Here is a 13,887-nt window from a genome sequence, read left to right as displayed (position 1 = left end):
CCATTTGAGTTTGGGCAGCTGAAATTGCTGCTCATCCTTTTGTTACCTGGTGTGATGGTTTCTGAGATGGGCACACTCTCCTGGTCATCCTTGACAGAGAAGACACTGACGTTGTACTCCACGCCAGGGCTGAGGTTCTCAAAGGTGCAGGTGGTCTGATCTGCACCCACCACCTCCTCCAGAGTAGAGCCCTGCTGCCCATCCGTGGGAGCAGTGGTCACACGGTACCCACTGATGCCTGAAATACAGAGACCAGTGTCAGGAGTTTCCTGATGGATCTGCTTACATTAGTCCTCAGTGCAACAGCTGAAGCAAAAGTGACATTTTACACATGATTTTGCCACCCTGGGCCCAGCAGGAAAGAGGTTGCTTTGTCAAGCACCCCTAATTGAGCTTCCAGGAGCTAGCCATGCCACCCTCGTGGAATTTCTGTTCCCTTTGAGACCTCACCAAACTGAAAATCTCAGGACTTTTGAGAGGAACTTCTCTCAGGACTCTGTCAGGAAAAGATTCAGCTACTAACAGAGGTTTTCAAAAACTTTCAATCCACCTTTTATGGTAGTCAATTGTGCAGCTCCCATCAGCTATTTTGGGAGAAGACAATCCTGAACATTGTCAGAACTTCCATGTTCACTTCCCACAGCACAAACTCATTTGTCACTTGCAGAAATCTTTGTTGTCTATTCTACTTTCCTTCTCTCAGACTATTTTTCAACCACTAGAGATACTTGAAGAAAAATCTTCAAATCCTTAAAACAGCTGAAATACTCTATCACATTCATGCTCCAAAACAGCCTTTTACACAGAATGTAAATCATTAAGAGTCCTACAGCAAGTTGTAGTTCACTGTGAATTATATCCTTAAATATATCTAGAAACATGTACATTTTTCTTTAAATTCATCAACAGCTAATTTCCCACCAAACTGCAAGGCACCACAGAAGAAGTGTTAGTTACCATTCTGCTACAAGAGGAGGGTTGAGCACAGAGGGAGTTCACATGGTTACCTGGAGATGTGCTTCTCTCCCAAGAGACTATCAGGATGCCAGTGTCAGGATTGGACTTCAGGCGCAGGTTGGTCGGTGGAGCCAGTGCTGCAAGTGTTCAGACAAATGGGTCACTGATGGCACTGAGAATTGTGCTGGCTGCCTCAGCACCCCTTTCCTCACAATATCCTCAACCTTTGGAATTAGCCAAAAATACTCCCCTGAAGCTGTGACCCTGCATTGCATGAACCAGTGCTACTGTCACCTATGCATCAAAAAGAAAAACCAGACCACGACAGGGAGGAAAGACCAGAACTGCCTCCCAGAAGTGTGGGGAGTGGGAGAAGGAATGATGGTGGAAAAGCAGGTGCCATACGTGTAGTGACTCTCCTGACGATGGGAGTCTCTCTCTCCTGGCCATCCATCAGCACTGTGAGGCTGTAGGTGTACTCCACACCGGGGGTCAGCCCAGAGATGACGATGCTGCCGGAGTCAGAGATCACCTCCCGGGGAGCTTCTCCACCCTGGCTTGGGCGCACTCCCAGCTGCAGGGGAGAGAGGTTTGCTTTTCAGTCACAAGCTGTCAGCACCCTGCTGATCATCCAACAGCAGCACTATGGGCTCTCATGCTGAACTCCAGCTGTTAGTCCTGTAACTTGTGGTCTAGATGTCCCACTTGACTTGAAACCCCACCCCTGCACTGACCTCTGTCACTGCTCCCTGTGAGAACAGGCCCTCTGCACCTCTCCCCTTTGTGCTGCCATCTTCACCACAGTCCATAGGAAATGGCTTTCATCTGCCCTCTCCACCACAGTGAAGAGGAAAAACCAACACAGGACTTAGCTCCTCCTACCTTGAAACCAATCCTTGGGGCAGGTGTCCAGGTAATGACAATAGAGGTCTCAGTCACTTCTGTGTTAAAAGGAGGAACAGAGCCAGCAGGCTGATCTGTGGAGTGAATTGACCAGAGTTCAAGTCTACCTGCTGTGATTGCTCCAAACAGTTTGAAAACCTGACCTACAGCAGCAAAAATAGCCAGAGGTATGAAATGAGAGCTGAACTAGATCACTTCTGAAAATCCAGTGATTTGGGAGAGATCTGACAGATCATTTTTGTCTGCTGCTGGGCTTGACAGACACAGTATGCAAGTGGTCTAATCATAGCCAGAGCTTTTAATCCTGAGGCAAACAAAAATACCCAAGTGGATGCATGATCCTCTATTGCATCCAGCTCCAAGAATCTGAGGACTCCTGTTTTTTTGGCACGATATCTAAAGTATTCCTCAAATCTCAGCTGTTTTTTTGATTCACCCACCATATGCCTTCTGATCAGCAGAACACCACACCCCTTGTCTGTCAACCAGCTGTCCCAGCAAGGACCATCTCATCCCTCACCAACATCTTGTGAAGTCAGCAGAAAGGAACCAACGTCAGTCTGAGGCATCTGTGGTCTCACTGACATCTGTCAGAAGCATCACACAGAAGCCAAAGCCTTTGTGCATGCCAGAATCAGCCTAAATAACAACACTGAGATTAATCTGACATGGCCTTGTTAGTGATGTTATTAATGAAGAGGCTTGGTTAATCAAATCTATAGTCTCAAACGGGACTGGTTTCATTCAGACAAGCCAGAATTTGAAGGCAATATTAAATCTAAGATACCAAATCACATTCTAATTGAGGAATATTTATAGACAAGACTGTCAGCAAAAAGCACCTTGCCAATGTCAACAATGTTACTCTGATTAAAAGTCTGAGCTCTTATTTTAGTTTCATATTGTTCTAAAAGAAACCACATTCTCTTTTGAAAAGAGGATGTGGTTCTGGGTTTGGGTGGCTTTGAGTTTTGCTAGTTTATGTGATGGCATCATCATTATTTAAATACTGGATCTGTTTGTTCTTTATAGAAGTAGTAGAAGTAGGTGGGTGTTGTTACAGAACTCCCTTTCCTTCCAAAATTTGCTTAATATTTCATCCAAACCAGCATCACAAATACAGATGACTGAAATGCAAAAAAAAAAAAAAAAAAAAAAAAAAAGGAAAAAAATCACAAAAAACCCCATAGAATACAATGTTTGTGTCAGTTTGGGTAACTGCAGTTGAGGTGCCTTAGATGGTATGACTGAGCTTGAGAAATGACTGCTTTCAGCTTTATGTAAGTACCAGACTAATTATTCCTTGTCCATTTTAAAGGGAGTTGCATTCTTTCCTTGATTTGTCATGCCAAAACCAAGCAGTTAGGAAAATCAAGTAAAATTAAATTCCTCTGACATCCAGTTAAGCAAAAAGTGAGGTACCAGTAGTAAGTTTTCCCTCTTGTTTCTAATCATCAGGAAAGCTGAAATGTATTTTACTAAAAGCTTTTTGATGCAAATAGCTCTTTTTCCTGCCAATAAGTTCAGAAAGAACAACAAGGAGCATTTCCCAAGCTCTTCGGCTGGAATGCTACTTCAAAAGGCTGCCCCTGTAAATCAACTCACAATAGGCACTTTCAGCACAAGTTCTGAGGAAGGGCCGTGGTATAAAAAGAGTATGTGATGTGTGTGTGTGTCTCACTCACAAGTGGTGAAGACCCCGGTCTCTCTGTTGCTCTGCAGGTCGCCTTTAACCGCCACGAGGTACACGGTGTACTCGGTGCCAGGCTGCAGGTTCCTCAGGAGGTACTTGGTGGCAGAGGGTCCCACGTTGTAGGTGCGGGGCTGCCCTCCTCTGGTGGGCCCTGCTGTCAGCTTGTAGCCCGTGATCACGGCGCGGGGCCGCGTCCACAGCACCAGCACCGAGTGCTCCGTGGTGTTGAGGAACCGCAGGTTGGTGGGGGCATCGAGCTCTGGGGAGGCAAAGCAGAACACCCATCAGCTTCCCAGCTGAATCTCCACCTCACCCCCACTTCCAAACCATGGTGTACACTGGACCTGTGTTTCTGATGTATTGTGTGAGGGCAACAGAAGGGAAGAGAGAAGGTGGGACCATGAGAGAGCTGGAAAGTTATTTCACTTCTACATCCATGCCTCAGCGCCATCAATTAATACACCAAGACAGGCAGACCTGAGCAGTCCAGGCTGCACTGATTTGGGCTGCTGCCATCTCTGCATCCCATGGGGAAGGCAGCCTAAAGGTTGACCCCAACACACTCAGGAATTTCAACAGTTTCTCATGAGCACTGAGCATTTTTTAAAAACCAGCTCGGTTTAGACTTGTCAGTGTAAGCACGGAAACCCAATTTTAGCCCTTTTCCATGAAAAAGATTTATTCTTTTAAATCCTTGCCCAGTCCTCTCAAAATCCCTTCCCAAAATAAACCACCCCTACTTTGTCATTTGAATGTCAAAATAAGTAATAGTCAGCAACTTTCTGCAGAAAACCAGTTCCTAGATCTACTTAAAAATATTCACACCATGGAACCGACCATCCAACAATTCCAAGCACGCTCATCTCTCCCCTGGGACTCAGGGAACAGCTCTTACCAGGCTTCCTCCCCTTTTTATCAGTGCCCCTGGGAAGCAGCTGAAGCTGATAACCCAGATAACTACATAAACAAGAGGCTGAGGCAGCACAGCTCCTTCACTGGAGCCACAGTGACTGGTGGAGGTGTCACTGCCTTCGGCTGAGACAAGGCGAGGCTCTGGAGGGAAATTTGCTCCCACAGCAAGACTGGCTGCAGCAAGGAGTTCACAAGGGTTCACATGGCAAGTCTCCCCACCTTTTCTAGGTTCTAACCAGATGTTGAAATTATGAGCAGTGAGGTTTCATCAGTGCTCTCTTTTTTGCTGGCAAATGCTTTTTTCTCCTTCTGGAGGAGTCATATTTTGGCAAAAAAATTTAATGTTTCATCACTCTCCCAGTGATTCAGCAGGAAGATGGTTTTGTCCTTTTTGTTTTCTCCCCGTTTGTTCTCTCCATTTTTGAGGAGGGAGGAAAAAGGAAGTGAGGTCTTCCTTCTTCCACCACTGGAAAAAACTGGGGAGAATTCAAAAAGAAAAAGGGTGAGTGTGACCCAGCTTAAGCCTATCTCCAACTGACAGGCTGAAAGTGAACTTTATCCCTTGCTGGTACTTAGATCTGGGCAGAGATTGTATCTTCCTAAAATGTGTAGCCTAAAGTCAGTTTCTTTCTGCACAATTTAATTTGCCAGCTCTATTAGGCTTTTTTCACTTCCTCTCCCCATACTAGAGGAAAAAGGGGAAGATTAAAAAGCCACACACACACACTCAGAGTTTATTTGTAGACTGCTTTTTAACGGAAGGCCAAAAAGAGAATCACATTTACGCCGTGGGAAGAGACTTTTGCTGCAGGGTTTTCCTTGGGAACCCTGAATAATTTCTGTTTCCCAGGACTTTCGATTACAGGATGCAATTTATGTGAATAGTTTCTGCAATGTGGTTTAGGCAAAGCAGTTAAGCGGATGATCACAGCCTATGGAAAATGATCCCAGACATTTGTGACTGGCACTCTGCTGTCTGAATTAGATGTCTATACTCCAATGTACACCTCTCTGTGGAGTTTCAGAGGAACCCTACACCTAAGCCCAGGCTCCTCAAAACAACCACAAAAAATTACAGATCTAGCTGGGAACTGAGTTCTTCTTGTTCTAAATGCTTCCAAGAGAGTTCAGATTCCTAAGTTGCATCCTTGCTTTTGAAAGCCTCGCTTGAAAGAGGAGGGAGGGTGCTCACACCATCTGTGCTGTGCTCAAATTAGACACCTATGGCAAAGGATGGACATAAGGATCCCATTCTCCCTGCACAGTCAAGGGACAGGCACTATTCATTGCTCCTAACTTTATGGATGGAAGTAAGGATATTCCTCAAACAGCATGGCTATATTCACAGATTATCCCATTTCCTTTCCTTCCCTCTCATATTACTAAAAGCCAGGCTGGATTCTCAGAAGTTTTTCTTATTTACTGAAAAGCATCAGAAGAGCAGCAGATGCACATAGCTGAATTTTGTTCCTTTGAATAAAGTGACCCAGCCAAAGAACATCACAGATACTCACTCACCCTTCTATTGCCCAATAAACAGGACCTGATCAAAACAACTGTGTCCCATGTTCTGCCTGATCTGTTCCTCTTGAATCAAAAATGGAGATAACCACCCAGGTAAAACACATTCTTCCATCTGAAAACCTACATCTTGCCCAGCCACTGCTCCCCTCTCTTCTCTGCACTGCTGCAAAGCAAAAAGCAGTGCCTGACATAGTGCATTTCTCCTCACTCTGGTGAGGTGCTGCACTGCCACTAGATAATTAGCAATCAGGTTCTGAGGAATCCTGCATGATCCTTCCTTGCATGTGCAGGCACAACTGCTACTGCTGCCAGAGGAGCCAGATAGGTATGGAGCTGTCAAGAGGGAGATGGGGACTTTCAGAGGAATCTCAGCAAGGCTTCCAAGTCATACTGAAATTTGCCCTAAGGTACCAGCAAAAGAAAAAAATATAAAAATCACAGGCTGTGATCTGTGCTGTAAAAGAACTGCAGGGTCCATCAATTCTCAGTCAGTAATAAAAAAGTTGAATTCCAGCCATACAAAATTGTTTTAAAGCACCATGAGACTTAAACTCCCATTGGAAAGCCCTGGAGGAGGATAAATCTGCTGAAGAGATCATTGTTAGAATGAATGAATTCCCAGCCCTGTCATCCTACTGATGGGATACCTCCTGGGCTAGAATTGTTGCACTTCAAGTGCTCTGTTTATACATTTCTCCAAGCAACAGAGAAATCCGCACTTCAAAAGGCTGAAAAAAGAGACTTACTGGTGGTTTGCTCTCCAGTCAAAGGTTTGCTCTCCCTGCCCTGGTTTACAGCAAAGATCTTAAAGAGATAGGTTGTTCCTGGGATCAGGTCAATGACTTCAGCAAAAGAGCTCCTGGTGATGGGCAGTCTCTGGCCGTGCTGGCCAGGCCGGTTGACAGGGATCACCTCCACCCGATAGCCGGACACTTGGCTCTGGGGTGGGGTCCACATGATGGTGATCTTGATGTCAGAAACCTCCACAAACTGCAGATCTCTGGGGGAAGGCACTTCATCTGAAAGCACAGGGGTACAACAGTTGTCAGAGGGAGTCCTTAGCAGGAGGAGAAGTTATAGGTTTCCGTGGAAGGAAAAAGAGTGGATTTTGCATGAACAATGGTTAGCCCAAGAATATTTACCAAATTAAAAAGTCAAGGTAACCTCACTGTAAACATGCCTACACACATTCCCAGACAAGCAGACTACAATTCTAAACATCACAATCTACTTTAAAGCATACTATGTCTTCAGAAGGTACCTTTCTGTGACAGAAAGAACTGAAAGACCAGATTTAATATGCTACGGAACTTCAAGTATACGCAGAACCAAAGCCTGAGGGGTAAAAAAGTACTCCAGGGGTTGGAAACAGTAACCTCCTTCTAAAATTAAAAGAGAGGGTTTTAAAAATCCACAGCATGTTCTGAATGTCTGTGATTAACTTGAAATCTACCTTTTATAATTAAGCAAGTACAGGGGCTGATCTGGCCTTACTCTAGTCAAATGCAAAATGCAGTTCCCTCAGTGCTGGGCCACAGTACTGTACCCTTGAATTCCTGTGTTTAAATTAAGTTTCTTGAGACTAGGACTGATAGTGCCCTAAGGTTAACCAGTGCACATTTTTGGAAGATGCAGAAGCCAAACCATAAAATCATTGAGCTGAGTTCATTCCTGGTAAATTCCCATTTGCAAACACGTGCTTGCAACTTGCAAGACCATGAAATTCCACTGCTTACCACATCAAATCCCAATTCTTTCACTATCCCTTCTTTTGGTTTGGTTATTCAGTCCAACTGGATACTTAAAGAACTCTGAAACCAGAAGTTTTTTAAATACTGAGTGCCTAAAGTTTAGATCCTACAGTGCTGTTTTGATACATCAGTCAATGCTGAGCAATCTCCCATCCCCACTGACTGCAAAGGAAAATAATGGGTAGGACTGGAAGGGAGAGGGAAAAGTTAGGTGAACTATCTGAACATGTGTTGTGGTGTCTGAATACATAACCCTGAACATCTGCAAGCCAAGTGCTGGGTCAAAATGATACACCAGGCACTTCAGAGGATTTCTTAGCAGAATCCCTCTAAGATAAACTGGGAAATTGATCTCTCTTCTGCATACAATGCAAGACCTGCCTGCAGTCCAGTCCCTGGGAATTACAACCCTCTTAATGCAGAGTGGTGTCTTGACTGTGTCAATAAGTATGATTTTATTACAGAACTTCAATACCAGTGAAATTTCCAATTCAAACCCACAAAACCATAACTGAGTTCATTTAAGCACTCCCTTAGCTGCCAACAGAAATCTCAGTGACTGAAATCCAGAAGATGAGCATTACCTGTGCGTGGGACCCCAGTGGTTTCCTGCTGGATGAAGACAGGAGTGCTCTCCTGGTTTTCTTCCACAGCATAGATGCTGATGTTGTACTGAACCCCTGGCATCAGGTCACTGAGTGTCACAGAGGTGGCAGTGTCAGGCAGGTTCAGCTCTGTGCTGCTGCCTTCCACAGAGGGTACGTAGACAATCCTGTAGCCTGAAGCAAGAGAAATATGTAATCCTCAGCACAAAGAATGCTAGAAATGAGGGCTGAACTGATCTCCCTGCTGAGCTTTGATAAAAATAGTCCTGAACTTCAGCAGGACCTGTGGCCTGCCTGTGCTCACGTCCCATTTACAGACCACACACTCACACCACCTTCCAAAGCACAATCTGACCTGGGTTAGAATCTCAGAAGTCTGACATGTGGATTTAGGCCTGTACTGCTCTCATGCTCACTATGGGATGGTCTGGATGACAGATACAAATATAAGGTCTTGGGGCTTGTTTTTATTTAACACAAATCCAGAAGGAATTGTTTTACATCCAGCCTTCTGCATTGCTTGGTTCAGTCACTGAAGCCAAGGAAATGCTAAGCTGCCCATGTGCTTTCCACCTTGTCTCTCTGACCACGCAGAAGTTTGCACTACCTTTGTGTCCCAGAGTTATATTTCATTTTTCACCTACATTTCAGATTCTACCAATAATGCAGAATAAGTGCACTCCAACTGGACAAACCTGTGATTGGAGCCTGTGGTCTGCTCCAGCTGATGACAATGGATGTGTCATCCACACTTTCCACTGTGTGGTCGGGTGGTGCATCAGGAGCTGTTTAAGACAATAAACACAGAACAGTAAGTGTGAGGGTAAGAGGTAACAAAAAATTCTTGAGCAAACAGTAACAAGAGCTTTCAAAGTGCAGCAACAGCCAACCACACATACCTGTAGTCTGTGAAGTAGACAGGATCAGATTCTGCTCTCCTTCTTCAGAGATCTGGTAGACATTAACAATATACTTGCGACCAGGAAGCAAGTCAGGGATGTTGACAGAAGTGGCTGTGCTTGGAAGATCTGAGGAAGGCAGAAGAGAAAAATTTGTTTTAGCAATTCCATCTTCTTGCTTTCTCTCCAAATTAAGTAATTGAGAAATCTGTTGTAATCTGGGCTGAAGTACAGTCTTCCTGCAATAAAACAACAGTTTCTCTGCACTGTGTTTGGTTCACCTCAGAAGAGCTGTGTGGAGATCTGGGACCTGCAACCAAGGGCAGCAAGGCTTGATGTGGGATATTGCAGGGCAGCTTGAGCAGCAGCCCCCTGCACACTGTAGCCATCTCAGCTGAATACTCATTTCATACCCTGACTGTTGAACTTTCAGTACAGAAATATATGGAAAAACTTTCACATGAGTAGGTTATGTGGAAACACTGACTCATGAGTGAAGAAGAATGACACTATGAGGGCTGGTGAACTTCTTTCCCTTCTCTCCCAGATGTCCACCTACATGCCAGATGTAGAAAATTCCCCAAGAAGCAGCTCCTAGCTGACCAGACTGAAGCCAAGCATCTTAGGGGAAACTGGGAATTGCCTTTCAATCTGCCTGTAAACCTCTGTCTGTAGCTCAGGAGCTGCTTCACGGCACAGCTCAGCTGTCTGGGCAGAAAGAAAAGTGGTGACAGTGCTGGCAGTCCCCACAAGAGCCACTTCTGCTCAGTGTGCAAGCCTGTGAGTTCAGGGGAGCAACAGTCCAGGGAGAATTATTAGGTCAGGAGACCTCTGTTCTTTTTGTCATGTTCTTCTACCACATTCATGTCCCAATAACTATTATAACTTCAAATGCTTGAGGTGAGATATTGCTGTTACCACTGTTTAGACAGGAAATCAGGAAAAAAGTTAAAATGAAATTACACGTAGTGGTGCCATGGGCTCTACAGTAAATGCTGGAAAAACAGTTTCAATTCCTGTGTCTGAGTCCAGTGCCTTTAACCAGCTTCCCAGCTCAGCTAAATTGCCATATTATCAAAGATAGGGAAGATCTGATCCAAACAAAACTGACAGAGCAGACTGGAACAGGAGATATCCATGAGATAACAAGCAGCCAAGAGAGGGCATTTGGGAAAGAGCTCCCTCTAAAGAAGGACAAAGGTATGCCAAAGGAAATTATCCAGGAGGCAGGTTCAAAAAAACAGATTTGGTTCTCTTCTCATCTGAACTGCTGCTCATTTCAGGATGCTGTGAAAGCCAGTAACTTTACATGATTGTAAAAAGGAAAAAAAAAAAAAAAAAACAACCCTGAGCAAATTTATGGAGATTAAAAGAATAATTATATCTACTCCAAGTAATTACTCATCCACTACTCCTGGCTCAGGCAGTTTTCCTCTGCAGAATTCTGGGACAGTATTCTGAGGGGATATTGCTATTTACTTGCCTTGTTCTCTTACAGCTAGTTATGGAGAAAAGACAATGAGCTAAGTGAGTTTTTAATCCGACCTGCTCCTGCCACTCTCATGCCCTAATTGAAACACAGCGAGATGCTCACTGTTCACACCAGCTCTACTGAGCCACAAAGCAGTGATGCCCTGACTGTGAGCAATGCTTTGGTTTGGCACACTCCAGTATTGTCTCACCAAGGTACTGAGGTTCATCACCCTCCTCGCTCAGCTCATACTCAACACGGAATCCAGAAACGGTGTCAGAAGCAGAAACCCAGGAGACAACAAAGCTGTTGGATGTGATTTCAGTGACAGATTCTGAAGTAGCAACCACAGGAGGAAGAAGAGTTGTCTCTCCTGAAACAGTGTTGCCTACAAGAGGAAGGAAAGAGAGGTTGCATTAAGCATCACTACTTTTGTGTTAACTGGGATGCACAAAGCAAGGATGTGGGTGTAGGAGATGAGGTTTTCCTGGATGTCCCCCTGCTCAACTCACTTGTCACTGCTGTGGTGCTGGTTGTGGTAAAATCAAAGCGGGTGACTTCTTTGTGGCCATATTGCTGGACACTGATGAGCTGTCCCTCATAAATCACACCAGGCTTCAGGCCTGAGATGGTGTAGGAGTTCCGGTGGCCAGGGATGGTGGCTTCCTTCCACTGCCTTCCTGAGTTTTTCTGCAAGAAAAAGGACATTCAGACAGTGAGAGACTCCCTAGGCTGCAAACAGGGCAATCTAGTGACCTAACCTGCTCTGTGGTCACTACTCACTGTAATATTCAAACATATGACTTGAATGGCTTTAATGCACAGACAGAATCAACTCAAAGGAGATGAGAAAAATATGCCAAGAAGCAGGACCAATGGCATTGAGTTATTAGGTTTTACAGGGGTAAACTAAAAACAACCTAGCTATGAACTTTAAAAGGAGCATTCTTTGTTACAAATTCAACTCATTCCTTCACTAAAAGCACAGTAAGGCATGAAGTAGTGGCTGGAAAAGATACTTTTGAAGCCTGTTCATAATAACACTCTAAGCTATCATCTGAAAACAATATACAGAGAGGTTCTTCCTTCCTACCCTGTGTTTGAACTCTATGGGAAGCTTTAAAATAATGCTCCATCCTCTGAGGTTTGTACTTCAGTGCTTGTACTCCAGGCCTTCATCCAAGATACACTGAAATCAGTAAAAAGTCTTGAGTGCCTTGAATGGCTTTGGATCAGGGCCTTTATTGTTCTCTTACTAACAGGCAGCATTGAGATACTAATGCTCTTAATCATTAAGTGGTCTTTTGTGAAGCTGTACTCAGGGGAGCTGGAAGACAGCTCATCTGCGTTGGTTAAACCAAATCATTCCTCACAGAGGAACCAGCCAACAAGCTGTGGTTAACCAGTTTTTGGTTTAGACTTTGGAGAAGATGGGAGTGACTGTTTATTTAATCCTAGACTAAGCTGTTTATGACTTCATATCCTAGTCATTTTTACCTCCACATTAATAGAATAAAATGTATCCCAGCAGTTTCTGGATATGCACATGTTACTAAAACAGCATTTCTTTGGATGAAGAAGCTTCCACAAGGATTTACATTCCTAAGGTAAGGAAGGATATAAACTTGTCTGCTTGCTGTAACAGTGCTTTGTTTAATAAAACACTTTATGAACACAGCAACCAGTGAAGTTTGGGCAAGAAAACTTCAAGTGTTTATACAGCACTGGCTCTCCTTGATGCTCAAGAGTAGCTGTTGACCTCAAGAGGACAAAGACACTGAATAAGCAACTCAAGTTTTCCGAAATGGTGTCAGCCACTTCTTTCAGACACCACAAAAAGCCAAATAAAGTGCTCTTGAGGAACAAATGATGACAAATGTGGCACTCACAGGTCTCCAGCGCAAGATGTACTGGGTGATGTGAGATCGTTCAGGAGCATTCCACTGGATGGGGTGGGAGTTTGGCTGATTTGTACTCTCTGTGATGATCACCTGAACAGGTCCAGCTGAGCCTGAAAGAAAATTATTGCTGGTTTTAACCTACTGGGGATGTTGTGGAGTCATCAAAAAGCAAGAAAGCTGCATGGCTCACATAGTATTTCTATACATGGGAAATCAGGTCTATTTTCTTTCTATCCTTAATCCTTCATTGCTACATATTCTGTGGGGAAGTTAATGTGCACTGCTTGGGTCCATTTCCTGTAAGCTACCAATGAAATGGAAAATGGGAAAGGTCCAGTACAGAAAAAGTCCGGAAAGCAAAGTCTTGCTGTTCAAAGAGATGGGGGAGCTTCTCAGCAAATAACTGTTTTCTTCATTAATATCTCCTGCAATGGCAGCAGGGAAGCTGATAAAAACCATCTGCCAAATCCAGGTCTAATCATGCAGCATGGTGAAGGAAAATTTCTGATCTGATACTGAATACACCCTGAAAATAGACACTAATCTTCTACTATTTTACTAAATTTCTTAATCAGTTCATTTGAAACACTGAATTTTCATGACTCCGCAGAGGACTCCACAGATAGTGAGATTTTTCATCTGCACACAAATCACACCAGAAGGGTAGGTGGAAATCCTGAGACAAAACAGGCCCATGAACTGATGAAAACACAAGTTCTGCAGCACTCTAATGCTTAAGACTACTGATTGCATTTAGCTAGGTGAGGCTCAGGCCTATTTCCTCCAACAAGCTCTCCAATAGAGAAGGACAAGTTTGATGATCCTATGGATCTCCTTTCAGTCCCTTCTGGCCCCACTGGGGAGGTGTCACTGAACACGCAGCAGCACTGTCCTCATGTCTGTTCTCAGAAAATCCCAGCAAAGAGATCCCTGGAATCTGCAGGAAAGTGTTTTAGCCATGAAATACCTACACCCTCACCCCATTCCCAACATTTCTAATAATAATTTATTTGGACAATCATGTAACATATATACCTGTTCCCCATTTAACAGGATTTCTAGAAAAAACAAACCTGTGCCCACAGGCAGAAAATTTCAAAGCTCACCTAACCCCAAACCTACACTTAGAAACATTAAATTTGGTTTATTTACACATTTTCAGTCACTCTTGTGTCTAAAGCAGTCCCAAGCCCTGGTCTCCAGGCTGGAGGCATGCATATTTCACATAGCTCAGGGAGATGTTTGTTTAAGCAGTCCAACAGGAGTAAATG

General features: G+C 44.1%; 1 protein-coding gene across 6 annotated transcripts in view; it reads right to left on the bottom strand.

Annotated features, from left to right (window-relative positions):
• FN1 (fibronectin 1) overlaps positions 1-13,887 on the bottom strand; it is a 51,879-nt gene that overhangs the window by 22,329 nt on the left and 15,663 nt on the right. For all 6 annotated transcript variants that reach the window (XM_053983193.1, XM_053983192.1, XM_053983194.1 and 3 more), the window contains exons 13-24: positions 12,605-12,726; positions 11,228-11,405; positions 10,927-11,103; positions 9,245-9,373; positions 9,041-9,130; positions 8,325-8,519; positions 6,736-7,008; positions 3,546-3,812; positions 1,840-1,934; positions 1,363-1,531; positions 1,008-1,094; positions 47-238 (exon numbers count right to left, since the gene is read on the bottom strand). In XM_053983193.1, the coding sequence (XP_053839168.1) occupies positions 47-238; positions 1,008-1,094; positions 1,363-1,531; positions 1,840-1,934; positions 3,546-3,812; positions 6,736-7,008; positions 8,325-8,519; positions 9,041-9,130; positions 9,245-9,373; positions 10,927-11,103; positions 11,228-11,405; positions 12,605-12,726 (1,974 nt within the window). The remainder of the gene's footprint in view (positions 1-46; positions 239-1,007; positions 1,095-1,362; positions 1,532-1,839; positions 1,935-3,545; positions 3,813-6,735; positions 7,009-8,324; positions 8,520-9,040; positions 9,131-9,244; positions 9,374-10,926; positions 11,104-11,227; positions 11,406-12,604; positions 12,727-13,887) is intronic.

This window comes from Vidua macroura, chromosome 7 (assembly GCF_024509145.1).
Source record: "Vidua macroura isolate BioBank_ID:100142 chromosome 7, ASM2450914v1, whole genome shotgun sequence".
Taxonomy (NCBI): Eukaryota; Metazoa; Chordata; class Aves; order Passeriformes; family Viduidae; genus Vidua; species Vidua macroura.
This window is presented reverse-complemented; position numbering and strand designations above follow the sequence as displayed.